We start from the raw sequence: 23271 nt of genomic DNA on the forward strand, positions 1-23271 counted from the left end.
AAATAAGGCATCCCCCTGAAAATAAGCCCTAGAGCATATTTTGGCCTTCCAAAAAAAAATAAGACAGTGTCTTATCATCGGGGAAACAGGGTATGCCTTAACACTGAACACTCCAGGAAAAGCTATAAGCATAAATTTTTACCTTAACCGCATACCCAATTCATTTTCATGTTTTACTGTAAAAAAAAATGTCGTAGAGTAACAATAAATCCTTTGTATGGACATTTAAATAAACAGTACATTCAAGTTATTATTTCATAAATTTTTCATTGTATGTAAAATAGTATGTTTTTGACAAAAATGGATGGTACCCTGTATCGTAAAAATTGGATGTGATAGCAAAAAACTGGAGTCATTTCTGGATTTACCACCCAAAACAAGCGTAAGATCTGACTCAACAAAAAATGCATTCCCCAGTGTTATAGTTTTGCACTGGGTGACTACACTGGTAAGTGTTTTATCACTAATGGTGTCAGTTCCTTAGATCTTTCCAATGCACTTTGTCAATGTTTGCTACATACTTTAATTTAATAAATTTCTGTCAAAAGAACCATCTATATAATTCTATGTACTACAATCCCCAACTAACTTAAGTTCTCTATTTGTGTCTCACATGTTGCCCCTCTTGGTACTGCCTCAGTCGCCTAAACCTCCAAATGTGAGCTGAAATGCTGAAAATAAAAATGTGCAGGGCTGGTGTGACCAAAAAAATGTATTTGCGTACTTATGTACTAACAATGTTCCGAGATATATCCCCTGCAACATATTTTCTTCCAATGGTAAATGCAAGCTGGCACAGCTTATATGAAAGTGGCAACTCTGCCCTGAATTCAGGAGCTGTGCAGTATTGTTGCCACACCACTAAACGAAGCTGCAATAGATGGAAACTGTCAGGATTTATGGGACTTTGCAGGGGGAACGAAGCTATGTACAGGTGTAAGACATTTGGAAAAAAAACAAATAATGATATACAAACATATAGCTTGATTGCATACATGCTGTAACAGTATGATCACTTGCAGACCACGCCAGATAACAGACATGATTGGTAAGAGATTGGGTAGTAATATAAGATGCAGAAATGATACGCAGGAAATGTCTATTTGTTTATGAAAAGGAACAAACTTGTGCATCCTTCTGATCACTGGCCGATTGTGCACACAAGAGATAACAATAGATCATCTGACAAATTATACTTACAACCATTGTTCGTTTGGTTTACATTTCTCTATAGTATGTTTACAAGCCTTATAGTAGAACTAAACTCTAGCAATAAAATACGGGGACCAGAAATATTCTTTATTGCAAAAGACACAGGTAATGTCCTTTCTGCAATGAAATAACCTTATCTGCCTGATCGCAATTTTTTTAAAATACACTCACCTGTGCCCATCCCAGGCTCTGCCACCTTCACCTGTTCTTCTTTGAGGTTAAATCTTCAGCCATCTTGATTGTCCAGGCCTGCATGTGCAGGATTTCATTCATTATTTGGGGAATGCCAGAATACCTGACATATCCCAGCACCATAGGTTAAGTTACGCATTAAAAAGAAGATAGCAAACAGGCGGGTAAGTATGTTTTAACAGAAACATTATAGTTAGGTGCTGCAGTACATTTTTTTTTTAATGATAGGCCATGGTTCTACATTACCACAGTTAAAAATCCAACTCAAGCCAACTTTTATATTATTATTACTATCCAAGCTAAAAACCAGAAACATGTGTACAGACCAGCTTTACTTTGCCACAGCAAAAGCAGAGCACTAACTTCAGGAAGGAAATTTCCCCACCATAATCACTAGCGGGTTTAACACCCAACAGTCACACTTACTAAACTGAACCGATGCTTAACACGTACGGTCCGTGAAAACCTTATTAATCATAAATAAGAATATTTTATTAAGGGAAAGGGGGAAGACAGATGTCCTTAGAGGGCTGCATATATGTTTGAGCCATACATACCAGCTGTCTCTGACCCTCCCTTTCTATCTAGTTAGGCCATTCAAACACATGTTCTGCGTTACCACAACAAATAGTGATGCATGTTACGTGCGTGAACATGCATTGTGAGTAGAAAGCCAAAGCACCTTCCTGATGCACTTGCTTTGCAGAGTGTTGTATTTCAGTACTGCGCATTGCAGCACTGACCAAACTTGTTTCAGGTCTGATTTTTGGTTTACTAGGGTGTGCTGCCACTTACATCATGGGACTGCCTTATTAGAATGCACTTTATTACACAGAATGGCGTGCTTCAGATTTCCAGAGACTCATTTTCACTTACTTTTAGAAGACTTAGAAAATTAAGAAATTATGCTTTGTGATTCACACATTGCATAGAACTTTTTCTTACTAACTAAAGATCAGTGGGTCACACCTTTTGTACTACTTTTTTTTTCTAATGAACAGTCACTTTTAAGAAACTAAGATTAAGGCTGGATTTAAATTTTAACACGTGTATTTATATGGGTGTTGCCAATCACACCTTCATGTGAAAAAACACATGCCTGTGCCCACTATGCACCACAATACACAATTGTGATCTACAACATGAAACCAGACAAAGACATTCAATTAAGCTATAAAAAAAGCATTCACACCACTGGTTCAGGAAATGAGCACATTTTGAGGATGGAACAATTGATGACCTCTGACACAAACATGGCAAGCTTGGATGTGTATGAAAAGCTACCCTTATCTAAAAATATATATTTTTTAAATTGATAACACATGCCATCCTAGTGCACTGGACTGCCATTCAAAATTAATTGCACACAGCTCATGTAAAGTTCGTTCCTTCAGAATAACAGCTTAAACTAGCTCTAAATACCAATTACATTATTTTAAAAAAATTATTAAAAAATTACCCAAACATTGTGCTTCCCCTGCACTCCCTGGAGGAACATTAAAATGCCTTTTTACTCCCTTTATTCCTTGTTCCCTTGGCACCTGGCACATTCCTCCTTCCTCAGATGTTGGGCTTCAGGAGGCCAGCCACGCAATAGAAGGAGACCTATGGGTACAAGTGGTAAGTAAAAAAACAAGCATAGTTTTCCCTTCCGTGTAAAACGTTGTGAGAGTTATGATGCACAGTGCTTTTTGAAAGTTTTCTATTTAGAACCAGGCAATACAAATGTTATCACATTATATGAAATATTATCACAACAAAGATACATGAAAACAAATAAACCATTCAATACATGCAAGAACAAATAATACATTTTAGTCAGACAAAAGGTAAAAGCTCCCAAAACAATTTTTATGTTGAATTAAAAAGGAAAAGGAACAATAGTCTCTGAAGGACAAGTCTGAACAAGGCATTTAAAATGAGGATAAGAATGTCAATCAGAGAATGCCTTATGGGGAATTGTAGCATGGGATGACAAGGAAAAACTCCCATATTGATAGCGTTCTGTTTTGGGGAGCAAGGTATGGGAAAATAAATAGGGTAGGTGACAAATTTGTGGAAGGACGCAGATAAAGGGTGAGATGAAAGAGGTAAAGGAAAAAAGAAGAGGTGGATAAAGTAAGTTCTACTAGAGGATAAAAGTGAGAGGGCCAGAAAGTCCAAAAATTCAGCAGGTACCAGGTAGTTGGAAGCAGGAGGGGTAGCCCCGGGGCAAGCCTTTAATCCAGATATTGTTTTTCTGGTTATATTTCTCCAAGTCTTCCAGTTGAAGCTGAACCTGTGTAAATTGGGTCAGGATGGAAAAGTTAGCCTCCTCTAGGGTGTACACCTTTCCCTTTAGGTCCAACTGGTGATAAGCAACTGGAGTTGAATGTCAAAAAGTTTGCTGCAGGCCACTGATTACCTTCTGCAAAACAGATTGAACATACTACATCAGTTGCTCAACGTCAGTATTTCAGCAACTTCTAAAACAGCTGGAACATGTGATGAAGTTGCAGGTAGGTTAACCCACACAGGCTCTGGAGGGCTAAGATCAGAATTCACAATAGATTGTGTAACCCCCTGGGTGAGCAGGGAGTCACTAAATGGTGTTAAATGTAACCTCTCAGGATGGTGATCCAGGCTCCACATAGTGGGAGCACATGTCATCCTGAATTTCCTTCGGTCAGAAGTAGAAGAGGATGGTAAGAAAAAGAAGCAATGTAACTTTCCTTTCTAAGTGGGCCGTCAGGTGGCTCTGTCCTTTCATTGTATGGTCATATCAATAGCGATAATATCAGGCAGGTGTAAATGTACTCTAAATGGTTAGAAAAGGTTAGAAGAGTATTGAAGTATAAGAGTATAAGAAATTACCTTCTTATGTAGCCATACTCGGACACAACCCCCCCTACTAAAAAACTCCCATATTTGTATGGCTGTTGATTGCTATGGAAGGGAGAAACCCAAATCCATGGGGTGCAGTGAAGTAGGGGGTAGAAATAAAAGAATATCAGATTTTAGAATAAGGACTAGGTACAATGCAATCGGGTTAGCCCGGAATCTGAAGGGTACCAGTTCTTTAAATAAAGCAATCTCTTGTGAAGGCTCCAAACAAATCAGCAGTACAAGACTGCATACACTCCACCAAACACACATGGCCAAGATGGTGGCCACTGTCTTCCCAGCCTGCTAGTGGAGTGCCGAGCTGAGGACTTCATGGAGAGGAGTTTTTAAACTGACAGGCTTCCCGAGGAGTACGCTTCCGCACCCATCTCCCATACTGCCGAGAAGGAACCTGTGAAGGAGCCATAGAACAAAGTGCTGCTTGCAATAGGGGAATGAAGGAGCTCATACCAGTCGTATTTGCTCCTGATGGCTCTGCCATGGTTTCTTATTGTTCATTGCTACAGTTTTACATTCAAGCTTTACACGAAGATATAAATGTCCATTTTCAGCCATGCTATTGTAAATTTCAAAACCCATTAGACCTAACTGAAATAACTGCCACTTAAGCTGAAAATGAGTATCTTTGTCCTGGATTTCATCTTTGTGACATAAACCTTGTGACATTGATAGAACATAACGGAACTATGCCACTCAAAATGAAACTGAAATTGTATCAACTTCTTTTTCAATTTGAAGGTCATGAACTTTCGATAAGCCACATAACTCAAAAAAACCCCAGTTGGGTCACATGGAATTCAAAAGTATCTTTTATTTCTCAGAAACATTGAGATCCCATTATTTGATGAAAGATCTGAACGTGCCCGGCATAATTCTATTTGATTAGCATTCATCAAATGGGAAATGCATACCAGTATATTACAAACACTGGAAAACTGAAGAAGTGTTTGTGCACTGACAAGCCAAGTGCTTATAAGATAACAATGAAGTAGCATATTTTCTCTTATTTAAAAAAATAACATTTCAGAGCACAAAGCTTTTTTTATATGGATTTGTTTGGAATTGTTGAAAAACTGTAAAAGAAATAGAAAAATAATCTTTTAAACTTTACAAATTCCTAGAATAGCTGCAGATTTAAAATGTATCTGAAGTCAACTTCTTTTTTAATTACTTTCTTTTCCTGGGAAAGGGGTAGTTTGGAATTGGGGGGTGCTAAAAGGGTTTTTAATATTCCCTAATTTATCCAAACCATAAAATATTAGTTTTAGCATTAGAATCAATTCAGCTTTGGTTTAAAGGAAATAGGGGTGGAAAATGAGACAGTTTACATGCCCACACACCCACTGCAACCTGTGATCATAAAGAAACCATGGCCCTAAAATGACTTTATCATTATGAACCAACAGTTTTACAGCCATTGTAATATGCTAAAATGACTTGTCGGGGGTATATTTCTGATGTTTTTATTCTCTTTTTAATGGTACCCACCCCCCTGCTTTTTGAGCTAGTAATGCTTGATAATGTGGACAAACATGATTCATCAAAGCAGTATCAATGTTGTACATTAGTTTTTGGTAGTCTCCTTCATTTGGTAAATAATTCCCAGCCAATGAGAGAAGATTCCTGCAGGTTGCCGTCACCACACAACTTTACCCATTTGAGTGGTCCCATTGGCTAGTGGCTGTTTGGGATCTGTCTTGGCTGCATATTAGGTTTCAAAGTTGATAAATGCATATCAGGAATCAGACAGATGATCAATATCAAGAAGATAGCAGACATGAATTCATTGGCCAGTGTATGGGTCAACATTATGTAAAATGCAAAAACTTTCCATTCCCACTATGAATATTTTATTGGATGTACAGTAAGAACTAATATCTGTGTAGTGAAATCACCTCAATCTTTAGAGTTAATATCACTAAATGAGTGATATCAGGGTTTAGGGAGAAGAAACCAGGAAAAGGTATCATAGAGAGAGGTTCATTCACTATGGGGCTGACACAGGGATATGTTACGTACAGTCCTGTAATCTTCTGATCCAGTCTGGTAGTTCCTATTCCAGTCCTCTGAAGTCATTCTGCATGACAAATTTCTGTCCAGTTTTGTTTGTACCCCTCATCAATGTCAGCATTATATTCAGTGCAGGGCCAGAGGCCATGTGTTCAGAATTTGACATCACTGGTCTTAGAGGTAAACATCCACATTTAGGCCTTAAAGATCAGAGGACTGGGACATTGGTTGTTACAGGGCTGAAATGTAATTATTTGTGTGATGTAAAAACACATGCAGGGTACTTATAATCAGGAAAGGGGGTTAGGTTGCAATATTTAATTATTTTAAAGATGAGGACTTCAGTCAGCAAAAGGCAGATCTTATTATTTGCCTTTTTTATATTTATATTGACTTTGCATAACTCTTTGTTCATAGCAGCTTCAGTGAACCTGAGAATATTTTTGCTGACGTTAAAATAAGGTTTAGGAGTTAGCTTGAGCTTGAGGTTAACAGGTATTTGTTTACATAAAAGTATGTGTAAAAGGAATAATTTTTTTTAGGTCCTCTGTTAGGTTTTTATTACTGTCTGTGTCCGTGTCAGGGGAGATTCAACCCAGGTATTTGTCCTGGAGGTAGTTTTCACTAAAGTTTTTTATACATGCTATATGATTGTCATCCAGGACAAACAATTATGATCATCTCTGGTGAAAATCTAAAATGTGTAAAGTGGTTCCCTGACTTCATTCACTGATTTGTTCTGGGGGGATCAAAGAATGACCGAGCCAGCACAAGTGCTGAGCTTTCATTCTAAGCAGATCAACTTGCTATGGTTATTGCTTATGCTTTTTTTCTTAACCAGTAACAATGTTTTTTTGCACTACAGCAACCATACATTATAGGTTATGGAGAATGGGAGTTGTTTGCAACCTAAAGCAAATGCTACCGGAATAGCATAGGATAGGCATATGGCTTCCTTGTGGATACAGTACAAGAGTCATCATCTTTGGACAGGAAATGTATTACTGGGTTCACCAGGTGAAAATAAAGATGTAGCCACTATATATAGGGCCTGGTAAGCTGCAATATATTCATTTTGTATTTAGAGATCTAGATCAAAATACAAGATGCAGAAAATGTCACAAAGAGATTCAAGTAGAACTGTTTTCAATCAAGCTTTTAATGAAAAGATCATAAAATAACAGTTTTTCATCACTGTACATTAAGACTGAAAGTATTTTGAATGTTCAGATCACCAGAATCTTCTGTATCCACTTTTTTAATCTATATGACACTAGAGTATGAGCTCCTCAATAGAGTGCTCTGACCTGAATAGAAAGTCCATGAGGAGAACATTGCAGCCCCAGGAAACAGGAGGTAGGACTGAGAGTAGAGTAAGGCAGTCATTATACCTCCTCTTCCAGTTCTTTGTGCCATCACTTGTGTACTACAGCTGGACAGGACTAGACATAAGCAAGTCATTTCATTGACATTATGTGTGTAGATAATCAGCTGCAAATCTCTCAGCAGAAGAAGTCAGAACACCAAAAGGAGACTCTGCAATGTTTACGTGGTAAAAAAAAAATCAAGGTATGCCCAGCCCTGAGACAAGTCTGTGATCTGGATGTTATTTAAGAGCAATTAGAGATCTTTAACTACCTTCACCAATTACCTTTTTTTTTAAATCTGAAACCGGTGATTCATAATCTATAAACAAGGTAAGCTGTTACACAATAAAAAGGTGCCTCCCTGGCAAGATTCCTAGGAGTCAGACAGGTGGAACCGGCCTCTCTCTCCAGGAATCACATATACATGACACACTAAACTAGTGCCCAGACAGTGTCAAATGCCTGGCGCTGCACAAAGCCTGTTCGGGTTGTTTTTTTGTTGTAATGCAGCTTGTAAAATAGGAAAACTAGTTCCTTCCCAACTACTTACACATTTTACAACAGAGCATTAGAGGTGCACTTTATATTAAATAATAATGTACACTTGCTCATCCATCTAATTACTCTGGGATTTTTTGCATTTGAAGTAGTTAAGTTTTTACCAGATTCTGGAGAGGTAAAGGCAGAGCTATTTTCTTGAGAAATATGCTGCTATATCAGATACACACAAATTAATCTTGTGTTCATATTGCAAGGTGTGGCACAACTAACTGAAATTAAACAGAAGATTTGCACCATTAAAGCAAAAAGGCCTATGACATGAACTGGACATGGCTCTAGTTTTTCTACACTATAATCCTCAGGAAAATAAGGCTTCAGTCTAACCCGTATATAAAGCTTACAAGAATAGTAACATTTTTGCCTATGTTCCTCAATAGTATACCATATAGCTTATTTGTATATTTGGCAAAAAAAAAAAATACAATCATTTACTTAGATTTTAAACAAATTATAAACAAGCATCACACAACCACATCTGCCATCAATGCACAGCTCACTGTTGTGACAGAATAGACCAAATATCAGTGAAATAATTTGCTGTACCTCTAGTCCCATCCATTAAAATCTACATTGGGGTGTTCTTTAATGTGGTCCGTAAACCCTAATAACTTTAAATAGGACAGAAGGGATAAAGACATGTCCCTTCTTAGTCTCATCCCACCTCCTTTACCTGAAGGACTGAAGGAATTACTAAACATTCCATCAAAACAGGAAAGAAAAAAAAACAAACACAAAAAAGGAAAGCATCTTGCAGAAAAAATATACATTTATATTTATACCAAATGAAGTCGGTGACATTGTAACAATAAAAACAACAAAAATTACAGAAGTATCCAGTATGAAACAAGAACTACAGAAAGTCCTGCTTGGTGATTTATGGCTATTTGTTGAGTCTCTGAGGATATTTAGGTTTGTTTGCTTTTTCTAAAATCCTTTAGTCTTCAAAGCATCCCCAGCCACAGGCACCTTGCAGTGTTTGAGGGCCTATGACAGAAAGGATTTAAGCCCCGTGTGGCAGCTTCAACTTAGCCCTTCCAGAAGGGCCCCCAGCCATCATTTTGACGAAAGCATTATTTTTTTTATCAAGAAGGTCTGGATTGATGAACAATCTGTCTATGCTCTGCTGCCATCCACAAGGGGGTATGAAATAAATACATTCAGAACTGCACATACATAGTGAAACAATACAAACACTGCAAAAAGTCTGCACCATCTTTGATTAGTTATTGAAGACCAGACAAAATTAATGGTATATTATCCATGGGTTAAGCAGAATCCCCAATGAACATAATTCATGTAGGTTTATATCACCGTAGTAATAACTGGCAACTAAATTTCTTTTCAAAAATATTCCAAAATTGTATTTAACCCCAAGGTAATAAGCATTTACAAGTGACCAATATTTTGCCTATTGCCTAAATGACTGACGTTAACTTTCTTGCAGAGATGGTTTACCAAAAAAAACCTCCTCTGCAGGAGATCAGGTAATATTGCCCAAGTCTCCTCAATTTCTGGGTAATTACCCAAAAAGCTAAGCATTTGGCCATGTGATCTCTGAAAAGGTGAATCAGCAAAACCTGAATTCTGGGTTTATGCACATTAAATGTGTAGGAATAGTGACTAGTACTGGACCTTTTTCAAATGGTTCCTCAAAGGTAAGCATTTCAGCCAATCTAATTACTCTTTGTATAACCAAGAGATCTGTTATTATAGGTTACACATTATTATGAGAACGGGTCAACTTTAAAAAAAAAAAAAATTTCAAACCGTAAAGTAAAGCTGTCACAAGAGATACACAGGTTACTATTTCAGAAGGAGAGAAATGGTATCTTTGGGATCATGCCGATCACCCTTACTTCAGTACTGTAAAGGAACAGATTTGCGCTCAATAATTGTCCCTGGAAACAGTTGTTAGTTGTAGTTTGAACAAGGACAAGTGGTAGGCACCATGCCACGTCCTCCCCTGTAGAAAACAATGGTTCATTTCATTCAGTAAACTATGAGAAACCATTTTTCTAATTTTTTAAATAATTCTTTTAGTAACAGCTGTACAGATTTTAGATTTCAACCTACATAAGGTGGATGCTGAACTTTTATCACAGGTGGTCAAGATCTAGCATCTGTACAAAGCTTAGATCAGGGACCTGGAACAAACATGCAGATAAATAATTTTTCTCACTTTTCTTAGCAGTTCCAGGCCAGTTATTCCAAAATACTAAAGCCAGTAGATCAGAATAACTACTAATTAACTCCAGCATTTTCAGGGGTATGGCAATGGATGGCCCTATATTCTTGTGACAGGGTTTACTTTAACATAGCATTAGCCCAAGGTAACCCATGGACTGTATGGGCTGTAGTAATTGTGAATACCAATTGTCGGTAATACAGGAATTCATTTTTACTTACGCGCCAAGTCGAGTTTTCCCCCGAGTTGTCCCATTAAGGCAGTGAATCTTTCAATCTCTACATTGGTCATTTAAGGAAATTATTATGTGAAGGGTTTCCAGCACCCTAAAAGGAGATATACCATCATGGCAATGGTTTATTTCTTCTTATTTGACTAGGTTAAATCCTATCCAATATTTTATTAGTCTCCACATGCACATCAAAAAAACAAACATGAATACACTGAGGTCAATGAAAACCCAAAGAAAATGTGGAATTAATTTTGACTGGTCTGTTGCTGAGGTCTGAAACTGTAGAGTTATGTAAACAATGAGATAAATATAAATAGTCCTTTTTTCATTTTTTTTCATTTTTTTTCTGAGCCCAGTTGGTTTCTTCAAAATGTGCTTTGGTTTAAAAAATAGTTTATGGATTTGGGTACAAGCTATTTTTTTTCCTTTTCATTTTTTCAGTTTTATAATACATCCTTGTTTACAGTTTACAAGCATTAAGAAAAATTGTTTCCTGTTACTCCGAAAAAAAAAAATGGAACTTAATGTATTTTTTCCCCACTGACTGTCATTTTACAATGTGAACGGTCTTTTTTATTGTATCATCTACAGCAGAGTTTTCCTATGCAGAATATAGCCCTAACCCTCCCATCCCTCCACCCAGGTCCCAGAATTCTTAAAATCTGTTTTAATATGAAACTAGTGTTTTGCTTTTCTCATAAAATACAGAAAATGTTAGATACAATACTATGTCATAGAAATGTGGCTGAAAGTTTGGTGCCCGGAGGTAGCCAGTCCCTGAAGTTTTGAAAAGTATTGTCATTATTAATGTTGTCACAGTTTGGAAATGTATTTCCATTAATTCATTCTCTAGAACACAAACCTACACAGCTAACAAAAAAATGTACAATGCTCAACTATACACAGACATTGTGTCGATATTAAGTGCTGAGAAAAAAATATACATTAAAATAAAAAAATTGCTCGACAAAAGCAACATTTGCTGGGAGTCAAGATTTCATCTTCCATGGGATGGATGAAGGTGCAGTTTCATTTATTGATTTCCTGATCAGGGTATAAATGATTGTTACTTTGTTTTTTTTGTTCAAACTGTTATATTAGTAAGCGCGTCAATTTTTGGTTTCAAAATAAAATTTAAAGGCTCCCCCATGCATTGGTAACAGAAAAAAGTATTTTCTGCTTAATAATTTTAATGTAATAAGCTGATAAACGGCATTGTACCGCTGTTTAGAAGCAAATAATTTCAGAGTCAGTTAAGAAATGAAAAATCTCAAACTTTGAAAGGCAAAATTAATTTGGAGCTATCAAAGCGATTGTGTGTTTCCTTATAGCTGGAAGCATGAAGAATCCAGGCATAGACTTTCCCTACTGTGGAGGAGGGAAAAAAATATTAATAAAAGCACTGATTGTGCTCTTACATTCAGTATGATAGAAAAAGTGTGATGCTGAGCTCTTTAATAAGCCTGTGTTACAAAGCAACAGATCTTCACATATTAAAAGCAGTTGTGTTTACACAGAGAAAAAAAGTTCAGTCCCATAACCATGCATTAAAATTACAACAGGCTGATGAACTAATTTTGTGCTTTTTTTTTTTTTTGCTAAAGTGAACTTGATTTTAAAGAACAACGTTGAATTCTGCAGCTCTGGGGACAGGTAAACACGAGTTACACTTCTATCCTTTATTCCTGTTGGTGACAACGATGAGAAGAAATCTCCATTTAGTCTGCAGTTCAGCCGCTCACTTCAGTCCTGAAGCTATTTCAATTGAAGTATAGGTCTTTATATTAGTCTAAGAAATCTAACTTGCCAAAATCAAATAATGCTGAGAACTGCAACAGAAAGAGGCTATGCAGAAAAGGACTCCGTTTACCTTCCAAGCACTGCAGATAACAATTATGTTGTCCTTTAAGAAAAAGCTACTTGGCTAAAAAAAAACAATGCCTTTGTTTCCAATGAAAGCTGCTTCTGCACATAGAGAAGTCCCCAATCTAAGGCTGAATGAAAATGTTAGGGTTAACTACATCATTTTACAATGCAACATGCATGCCACACTCATCACATGAACCATCCTTAAAGTATAACCTGAGACAATTCTTTTTTTTTTACTTTTGGTTAGTGTAGTGTGGGGTTGGAGCCACTGTGAGGCCTTTGCTGCCATTTGTATCCCTGTATGGAGGACTTACACTTCCTTTCCTTGAGACAACCAGAAGTGAGCAGAAATCTACCTTTAAGAAGAAGAAGTCACACCTGTAAGAGTTATCACGTGTATTTACTTAAGCTTCCTCACTTTTTTTGTTGTTGAGGTGAACTCTTCTGAACAGAGACATAGATAGCAAAACAAATGCTACAGGGGTGGGAACCCTACTTACAGTAACCAAAAAAAATTGGCTGGAGTTGGACTTTTGGAGGACGTAGGGAGTGGTTGCAAGAGCCCTAGCTATGCAGAATCAGCTTTCATAAGAAAACAGGATGTATGTTATTCACTACAAGGCAATTATGTTGCCTGGAACACTTTTACCTAATGGTGATTTTTCTATATATGAAACCATCCCTATATATATATATATTTATATACTATCCCTCACCTATACCATATTCATTTGATACATTGGCAGGCTTTATAAAGTACATATTCCTGTAGAACCCAGTCTGCATTTTCTTTACTTTGTTTCCCACCTGGGAAGATCCTCTGCAAATACCATACAAGCCCTATGGTCAGTACTTGCATTCTGCACAGCTTTAGGCAGAAGATGTATATAAACCTTATATCTGGAAAGAACAGATCCAGGAATATAGAAACGAGTAGTAAATGTAAAAGTAAAGGCACCACAGAATGTATTCTACACAGGAGGTTGTTATGAAATCTTCGTATTTCCTTTAAATTGCCCACTGCAATTTAGGATGCAACTTTCAGCAGCCTGCTCAGACTTGCCATTTCATATCAACCAATTATATATTATTATAAATTGATAAATTGCTAACAAATACAGCTTTACTACTTAAAAAAAAAAAAAAAAAGGATATGTCCTTGTAAGATAATATGTAAATGAAATATTAGTAGCCCCAAAAGATGTTTAATCTTTGGCCCCGAGGCATCTATATTTATTTCCCACATACTGAATTACACAAATGTAAACTAGTTAATTGGATTGTAACCAGATCATGACTCAAGCAAGAATAACAATGTGGAATGCAAATCATCTGCTTCCTTTTAACGTAATGAATAAGATAATGAAAATATTACAAGGATGGCAAATTCCCTGAAACTACACATATCTGATGTACAATGTCACTGCTTAGATCCAGAAATTGCAGTAAACAATGAAGCAGACCAATACAAATATTGGTAGTTTAAAGAAGAAATCCAGGTTTAATAAAAAATGACATATGCATATACTAAAAAAGGCTATTGAATAGTAAAGATACAAACATTTTATCTATTAAGCTTTGCCCAATCTCATCCTATGCAACATGAGCTCCCCTTGAAAATGGATTAGCTGGCATATAATTCCTGGATACCATCTGTGGAAACAAAGGGAGGTTTTTAAATTTCAGCATCCAGGCATCTTTAGGATGTGTAAAGATTTCTGTCTCTAAGGAACAATTTATCTATTTTTGAGGATTCAGACCTGTCTGCAGTGATGTGCACAGGAGTTTGGGGAGCCAAGGAGGCTAGATGCATGTATTTTCAGCATTTCAGGGTCTTTTTTTTTTAAAGTGTAACTTTGACCTGTAAAATAAAATGTGCAAACAGGAAGGTTTTTTTTTATTGAAAAGGAGACATACTATGTCCTTGTTTAGTATACAGTTTTGGCATATGTTGAGGTAAATAAGTTTGCGCTTACATTTATCCCAAACACAGATGAAGACCACTGGAAGCTCTCAGCAATGGCATGGGAGCTTGGAAATCACATGGCTGAAGGTTAGGAAAGTTTAGTTCCGCTTTAAAAGGAGTATTTTAAATACGAATGCTGCATCCTGGAGTTCTTCTTTAAATACCACAATAAGCTTGTCAAGATGATTACATGTTTGGAGGGGGTCAACTATATTTTTAAGCCTCTGTTTTCAACTTTGTATATTCTAACATTCATTTGGTCATAGGACTGAACTTTTATTCAAATGGAAGAAAAAAAAATTGCCGCCTAACCTGACTCTTTAGTCTGACAGATTTGGTCTTGAAAAATGTAAACCTGACAGTTACGTGGCCATCGTTTGTAAAGGTACATTGATATTTAGTATTAATATTTGGTAAATTCTGGATTCTGATGCATTCTTAACAGCGGTTGGCCAGAATTTGATACAGAGGGACCAATACTTTGGGAGTCACAGCTGTGTAAATATCACAAACCTCTGGAGAAAGAGGTGGCTTCTATCTAGGGAAAAGGGTTTGGTAATTATTTTGGTTTATTTCAGATCGGATCTCTTTGGGTTGTGTTCATTTTTGGATCTCTATTTTATATCCGTAACATGTATGTAAGTATGGCAAATTCCTGACAGTCTTATGTTTTGAATGCTTTCCATTTAATTTAAATGTTCTAACTTTATACATTTACTTACATGAAGGAAAAAAAAAATCTATGCAAAAGCTTTGTAAAAGCATCTCACTTGTCAAGAGTTCAAGAGGTAGCAAAAGTGACCAGTCCATCGCATCCTTCCACCTGACATGTCCACATACACAGCCACAAGAGGCTGACACGCACACTGACACACACTCACATATACACACACAGGAGTACCTAACAGGTGACAAGTCACCATAAACAGCAACATGTTGAGAACCTTCTTTCCTAACAGATAGGCTACAACTGGAAGCCAGTCTGGCAGTAAAGATGAGTTTCCTATATTTTGGAGGTGTGTGGGGTGAAGAAAACAATAACCTCCTTTGATTTAACACTTTTTGGGTTATGGTAATAGGGAATAGAGCACTGTAACAAAGTACTGGGTGCCCTCTTCAGGACAGAAGGAGTTACGATGTGTCTGTTCCTGAGCTCATCTTTACATGAGAAGCTCAATAAAATGTAAAAAGTGAGTAGTGAAAAAAAAAAAAAAAAAAAGAAACCTAACCCACCACCCCAAAATAACCCTAAACTTCCAGTTCAAAAATTCACAGATTCAAAATGTAATTCAGACAGTCTCCCACAGCCCAGAACTGAGACAAGTACCTATTACAGACAGGAGTACAACAGAGGGAGGCAAAAAGAAAAAACCTCCCTCCCACTGGCTCACATGGGTGCAACTGTTGGGCAATATTAGTTTCCAGTCTGTGGAAAAGAGGGCCTTTAGAAAGAAGAAAGGTACCAAGAGGGAACATGCAAATAATTCACAGCCACGGGATACCAAGAGCCCCAGAAAAAAGTGCCAGCCCTCCTTTAGCCATAAATACATTGGTGTAAGAAAGGGGCAACTTGGCAGGAACCTATCCAGATGCCCACAGTGGTAACCAGGAGAGGGAGTTGTGAGGTTTCCTTGGTTTTCATTCATGGATATAAACTAGGAGGCCAGCACCTCTTAAGGCTGGACAGATGTAGACAGGACCAGGATGTAGAAAGGTGTGAACATCACGGGGTGAGTAATAGCATGCCTTCAGTGAAACTTTACCAAATGGCCCCTACACAAAAAAACTTTTAAATCCAATGTGATGTTTGCTGCTAGAATAGCAGGATGGCAATGCTCACAATAGAACTTGGTAAAATCTGCAAGCATCATACCAGCCATTCCTTGGCAACAAGGTCTTTAAAGTCTTTGTGGAGGTGCTGATGATGTAGAGGCAAAGAGTGTTAATGACGTTATTTACTCTTTATGGTCTAAACTGAAGCTGATGTACAAATGGCTTCCGCTGTGCCACATGTTGAAATGTTGTCATTATCCATTACTTGTTAAAGCTCAGGTGAGGCATTGGACCCCCTTTCTACCATCTGAGACAACTGGAAAACAGGTACCCTTAAAGCAGCAAGTCATCAGGAAGGTAAATTGGTTTGTGTGTGTTTGTGTGCAGAGGAGCACATTCTTAGGATGTCATAGGAGTCTTTGGTTTATACTGGGGTGGTGTGCATACGCAAGTGACTGATCAGATTGCGCTGCTGGGTGAATTTTCCCCCGCAGAGCTGACATTCATAGGGCTTTTCCCCTGAGTGGACACGCATGTGCTCGGTCAGTCGATATTGCCTTGTAAAGCGCATCCCGCACTCATCGCAAGCAAAAGGTTTGAGGCCCAAGTGACTCCTCATATGGCGGGTCATGGTACCTCGCTGTGTGAACATTTTGCCACAGATGTTACAGGGGAAAGGACGGGTCAGCCAGTGTGTTTTCTCATGCTGTCGAAGGGTGGCTGGATCCTTGTAGCTTCTCTCACACACTGAGCACTTGAATGGCCGTGATTCATTTGGAAAGGTAGTGTTGGGAGTGGACAGATCCTCTGCTTCCTCTTTGCAGTAGGAGTCTTCCTCTTTGATGTATAGCTCCTCTTCGGTGTGCGTTTCTACATGGGCATTTAGCTCCTCTGAATTAGGAAACCCCTTTCCACAGGGGATACAGACATACAAGTTGTCTCCGAATGGCACAGTCTCAAATCCATCTTGTCGGTAAACGTAGTTGGCACTAGGATGTTCAGATTCATTCTCACTATGCCCACTCTCTTCACTGTTGTCTTTGCCATTTTCCACTTCCTCTTTACATTGAAAGCTCTGATCTGAAGAATAACTTCCTCCAGAATTTCTTTCTTTTGACATCGGCCCAACAATAACTCCATTGGACATATGTTCTCCTCGTTCCTCTGGAGATGACTCTCCTTCTTTCCTGTCCCACTCCTTTTTACGAGGACAATGGCGAAGGATTTTCTTTGGCCCGGATTCAGAGTGGTTTTCCTCCACGTCCATTGGTTCACCGTCTCTTTTTTGGAGGGCGGATTCATCGTATGAGGCACTGTTGGCTACAGATGCTGAGGCAGATTGGGGAGAACCAGCACGACTATCTGCTTGTACATTCTCATCTTGTGCAGGTAGGGACGGGCTTTTCTTGGAAAGATCAAGGCCTAGATCATGGTCACTCCCATTAGTGCTGTTATGAAGGCTGTTGTTGCTCCCTGTACCTCGATTTGAAGGGTGGCTATTTTCCTGGTTAGAGTTGTTAATAAACAAATCGTCATCTTGTCCTGCAGTGCTGGACAGCTCGTTTGAGTTGGAGCCCTTGTTATCATCCAGCGATCCAGAGAATCGCATGTGAGTAAGCTGAGGAGCAGAGAGCCTGTGACTCCTTCCAACCCGCCCTATGCCCGGCACTCCAAGCTTTCCAACAAATGGCTTCCCAGCACGCTTCAGCTTCTTTCTGCAAAGAGTTGCCAAGTCGTGGAGTTGGAGGTAGCTTGCTGCAGTGAGAAGAGCATTAAAGTTCTGCTCTCCTGGCTGGTCAGATGTTAAAAGTTTACCAGTGTAGATAAAGTCCAAAATCTGACGGAAAACTGCTGGATTGACCATGTCAGTATCCAGATTGATCAGGTTATCATGGAGAACAAGAGACTTAAAGTACATGCTGCTGGCTGCGAGGATGTTCTTGTGAGCTCGAAACAGGGCATTTTCCACTACGATAATAACGTCACACAGGAAACCTTTGGCTCGTTGCTGATTCAGCTGAAGCAGCAGTTGTTTGGCATGGTTTGGCAGATCCATTTCCCCCCCTTTTTATTCAGTATGCTCTGCCTGGAAAAGAAAAAAAGAAAAAAATTAATTTCAATTTACTTTCTATTTATTAAATGGTAATAAAGATAGACATATATAGCAAAACAAAACAAACACAACAAAAGCATATATACAAACATAAGAATGTGCTATCCAACCCCATTTATTTCCAAATTATTCTATCCTAAATTAAGAGGGGAAAAAAAGCTTTTGAGTTACGAGTTACTATAGTCAAAATTCTAGCCATTCAGACACAGATTAACTTTGGCAGTTTCACTTCTATTGACTAATCCTTCTTAACTGTTCCCTCAGCTGCCTCACAAGGATGTTTAAAAGTCATACATGGAGATGCATCAAACAAGGATACAAACAGAATCAGGTTAAGGATTGTAAAAGGAGCTCTCCATATAAAGATAACTTAAATAGGTGCATTATTTAATACAGTGTATAAAACAAGTATTTATTAAAATATGCAAGCCACATCAAAAATGTGTTTTTGGTAAGGCAATAATCATTTTAAAAGACTTTCAGTGGAACTCGATCTTTAAAGTCTCTAACCAGACTTTTCTTCTTTTTTTTAAAATATTATGGGAAAGCTGGAATCTTGGTTTTTATTAGTCTGAGGCCTCTTTGGGAAGATTTCCTCCCACTTCCTGCTCGGGTGACAAGGATTTTTGGCAGGAGATGCACTTTAATTGCATCGGATCACAAACCTGAGGTTTATAAAAACTTACCGCTTGACTAGAGTAGTTAGAACTTTTTTTTTTATCATTTGGTGAAGAGCAGCAATAACAAAACTGTGATAAGGAAGAAAAAATACCTTGGCAAAGAAGATAACTTGGTAAGGGATACTCTGTAGCATTTTATACACAAGTATACGTAAAATGCAATTATCTAGTAATAGTTTTAGATACTAAGGAGTATTTTAAATTTTCAAAAAGAAAAACAACTATATTCCTATCATGATAATGTAACAGCTCATCCAATATGTTTCCTGCCTCTCTGCAATGTGTTCTGGACTCTTTGAATACTCCTAGCTGGACTTACTATTACAATGTGTTCTACATTATTACCAGCAATACCAGAAAGGAGGGGGGCATGGTTCTCCATGCTACAAAACCAAAAGGCAAGGCACACAAGTCAGGAATGTATGAATGCTGCTCAAGCTACAGCAGAGTCAAGCAAAGTTCAGCTGACAAGGTTCTCAGTCAATTTAAACCATATGCAAGGCTTGCCTGCGGGGCCCAGCAAGATGGAGGAGTGGAGAGAGGAGAAGAAGAAACGGGTAGAGAGAAAGTGTATATATGAATGGAGAAGAGGTGAACAGGGTAAGCAAACCAGGACACAGAAACCGACTACACTGAAAAAAGTATCCCATTTCAGGTGATGGTAAACAATGGGATTTTATATTGTTAAAATAAGTTATTAGGGAGCAGAAAAACAGGAGTAGATATAGTTAAAAATCAATACAGGTGAAAGATGACTATTAAAGTCTATTTAAACTGAAGAGCACAAACGCAATATATTTCAGCATAATCACCGCAAAGGTGAAGTACATATTCTGCAAATACATAACATTACCTGCGATGTCAGAAACCTTGTGTCCCTGTAACTTTCTGTGGACTGAACTAAAATCTTAAACAATTATCAGCTTGTTAAGCTATTTTCTATGCACTACAAATCAACACATCTCTACATAATGGAAATCAGGAGGAGGTGTAAGTCAATGCAGCAGAGAGTGAAAATGCTGCTACCATAAGACAAGAAAAGTGCAGGATCACCAAGTTAAAAAAATAAAAAGCTGGAATCGCTATTCTATCACATACAATGACTATTACTACTAATTTATTTTCATTATATGTTCTAAAGATGCAACAAATGATAAATGATATGTTTTAGGAGACTTCCATCGCAATGACTTGTCACTGAACAGGTGACCCCTTTGGAGGAATTTTATAGTACCTGTTACTCTGGTGACAACTAAAACTTTCAATTTTCTCATTACTTCTTAGTGACAATGGAACCAAACTCCCCAGTGGGTACATGGATAGCAATATAAACTTTGCAAGAGGTGATATGCCTATGCCATTGTTAATCAACCAGGATTCCTCCAGAGGTTCCCTGAGGAATGAGCAGTTTTTTCTCAGGTCCGTTTTACAGACACTAATGGACTTTTTGGCAATCTGTAAGGGTGGCATTCTTCTCACTGTCCAGCAATGTAAGGGGCATTTTTTTTCCATTGTCCACTGCACTAATGTACTGTGAGCTGTGGATATAGTGATTATAGCAAAGGTACCCATAATAAAAAAAGGCTAAATAGTTTTTTTCTGCAGCATGAATTACTGCCAAGGACTGCTGTTTTACAAAACTAATTTATGAAGCTTTAAAAACTGCATACAACACATTTCAAAAAAAAAAAAAGGGAGGCACAAAGAGTTAAAAGAGTAATGCCACGATTCTATTCCAGAAACATGCTGTCTTTGTTCATACACTATATTTAGATATGTATGCAATTTATTATAAAGAAGACAAGGCCCAAAGAAGAACTTGTCTTTGATCAAAACGTCATATAACGCATTAACCTGTATTTGCAAGAGTTTCTACTCTTTAAAAATGCAACTTTCATTAAAGGCCTTTTCACACATTTGCTGTGTAATCAAAACACATCAAACACAAGAATTTTCTGTGCAATTACATGCTTTGTTTAAGGAAATCAATGCATCCAAAATGGTTTTCAGCACACAACAAAAAAAAAGGGCCGGTAGCACCCGCGTTACCAGCGTTACCGTAATGGTGTGAATACTGGTGATCCTGCCAATATGGTCTTCATTCATACACTTCCTCACAGTTGTGCTTTTGGATTTTCACTCTCACCCCTAGTAAAGACTACAATAGATGTAAAAATATGCATTGTACAGGCTTGGTCACTGTTGTCACTATCCTGAAGCCATCCAGAGTAATGAGCTGCCAACACTGAAGCAAATGCATGTAAACAGGAATAGGTTATTAAGGTTGTAGAGGAGCCACAATGATGACATGCAAAAAAATAAATAAATAAATAACCAGTATTTTACGGAAAAAATGGCAATTATTCACAATACAGTATGCCTCTGCAAAACAGACGTCATCCAGTCAGGGTTAAGATCTAATATAACGTGGTACTTCTTCTACACCAACGCTGCTATGAGCTGTACTGTGTATGGCCATTAGGTAGGTAGGTCAGTTTGCCCTGTGCCAGCCACTTCTGTACACAGAGCCCAACAGCAAAAACGACATGAAAGCTGTATTGGAGTAAATGTTGTCAAAAAAGGGACTTTACTAAAGTTTGTTGGTAGATCAGTGTTCTCCCCAGCCCCCTTTAGTCGGGCGCACCACCCGGCACTTTTCAGGAACCTCCCGGCTGTTATTTGGGTGGTTCCTGATGAGTTGGATGACAATATAGGGGCTGCCACCCGTCTACAATTTCTTTCCACCCAGCTTGAAAAATATCCTGGGTTGAACACTGTAGATAATTAGTATACAGCAAACACAAGGAAGGCCAACAGGAACAGTACAATAGTGGATAAGTACATTGTTGACCACCTAACCAACTCATCAGCAAACAGCAGTCAGATCCTCCTCAGAAGTCTATCAGAAGAAACTGTTACTTGTGCACTATATCTACAGAATATCAAACCACATTGCTACCTCTGCACTAAAATGAAGCCCAATAGGCAGTCCTTTGCCATATGCTTCATTGTTACAATGTTCTCATTCAGGAACTGACTCCTATTTTGCTTGTATGAGGTAGAGGAACAAGCTTGCCCTCCCCTCCTCTCCAGATTTATCCTCTCCTGTATTAGGAGGGGTTATATATCTGAAAGGCAAGAGCTCATTTGTAAATGAAGGGGGAAAAAAAGTGTTCTGACACCTGATGAGACACAGAAAAAACCCTTCACTACTCATTTTCTTTTTCTCCCCCCTCACAGAGGCAGCTGGCACAGGCGGGCACTGAGTATCAAGGAGACCGGACAAAAGAGACCACACAGACTCTGGAAAATGTGTGTGCGCAAAAGTGCAGGCTGCCAGGCTCAGCAGGAGGCTGAGGAACGATCCTATAGCAGGACATTTGGGAAGTGGGGGTTGGGGGGGGGGGTGAGCTTTAAGGTACTACAAGTACTTTCTACCAAAAGCTCAAAAACATGTTTGTTGTCTAAAAAACAAAAACAAAACATTGACACACATCCAAAACAAATCAAAACAAAGCATTTAATTGTTATGGGCAGCAAGGTGGCGCAGAGATTGGAACTCTAGCATCTGCAGCGCTGGGTCCCAGGTTCGAATTCCGGCCAGGACATTATCTGCATGGAATTTGCAGGTTCTCCCGTGTTTGCGTGAGTTTCCTCCGGTTACTCCGGTTTTCTCCCACAATTGAAAAAATAAAAACATGCAGTTAATTGATTTCCCTCTAAAATTGACCTTAGACTGTAATAAAGACATTTGACTTTGGTAGGGACATTAGATTGTGAGCCCCTTTGAGGGACAGATGACATAACTTTGGACTTTGTACAGCGCTGCGTAATACGTTGGCGCTATATAAATACTGTGTAATAATAATGTCACAGCTCCAATTAGCAAGCACCAGCAAATGATGAAACTATGCCAGAGCAAACAATATAAAGCTACACCCTCATACGTCTTACAGCTTCAAACCTTCTGTTTAGTCAAAAAAAAAACATCATCATTGATACAACTCTATATATCGCAGCACAGTTACAGACAAAGTATCCAAAGATGAACTAATTCAGGATGCTGAAGTTGGGATCACTGGAATCTTAGCTTTGTTTTATACTCTATTTCAGGGTCTGTCAAACCACGTTTGTAGAACTTCCCCTATAAGTATCCATTATGCTACTTTGTAACTTTTCACCATTCAAGATGCAACTGTGCATGTTATGCAATAATAAGGGATACTGC

The 23271-nt window shown here is 38.2% G+C and overlaps 1 protein-coding gene across 1 annotated transcript in view; it reads right to left on the bottom strand.

Annotated features, from left to right (window-relative positions):
* Positions 1 to 7438: 7438 nt before the first annotated feature.
* The window catches only part of HIC2 (HIC ZBTB transcriptional repressor 2), a 34134-nt gene continuing 18301 nt past the window's right edge, over positions 7439 to 23271 (bottom strand). Inside the window, exon 2 of the mRNA XM_072415634.1 lies at positions 7439 to 18336. Within this exon, the coding sequence (XP_072271735.1) occupies positions 16675 to 18306 (1632 nt within the window). The 5' untranslated portion in view covers positions 18307 to 18336 and the 3' untranslated portion in view covers positions 7439 to 16674. The remainder of the gene's footprint in view (positions 18337 to 23271) is intronic.

This window comes from Pyxicephalus adspersus, chromosome 6 (genome assembly GCF_032062135.1).
Source record: "Pyxicephalus adspersus chromosome 6, UCB_Pads_2.0, whole genome shotgun sequence".
Classification (NCBI taxonomy): domain Eukaryota; kingdom Metazoa; phylum Chordata; class Amphibia; order Anura; family Pyxicephalidae; genus Pyxicephalus; species Pyxicephalus adspersus.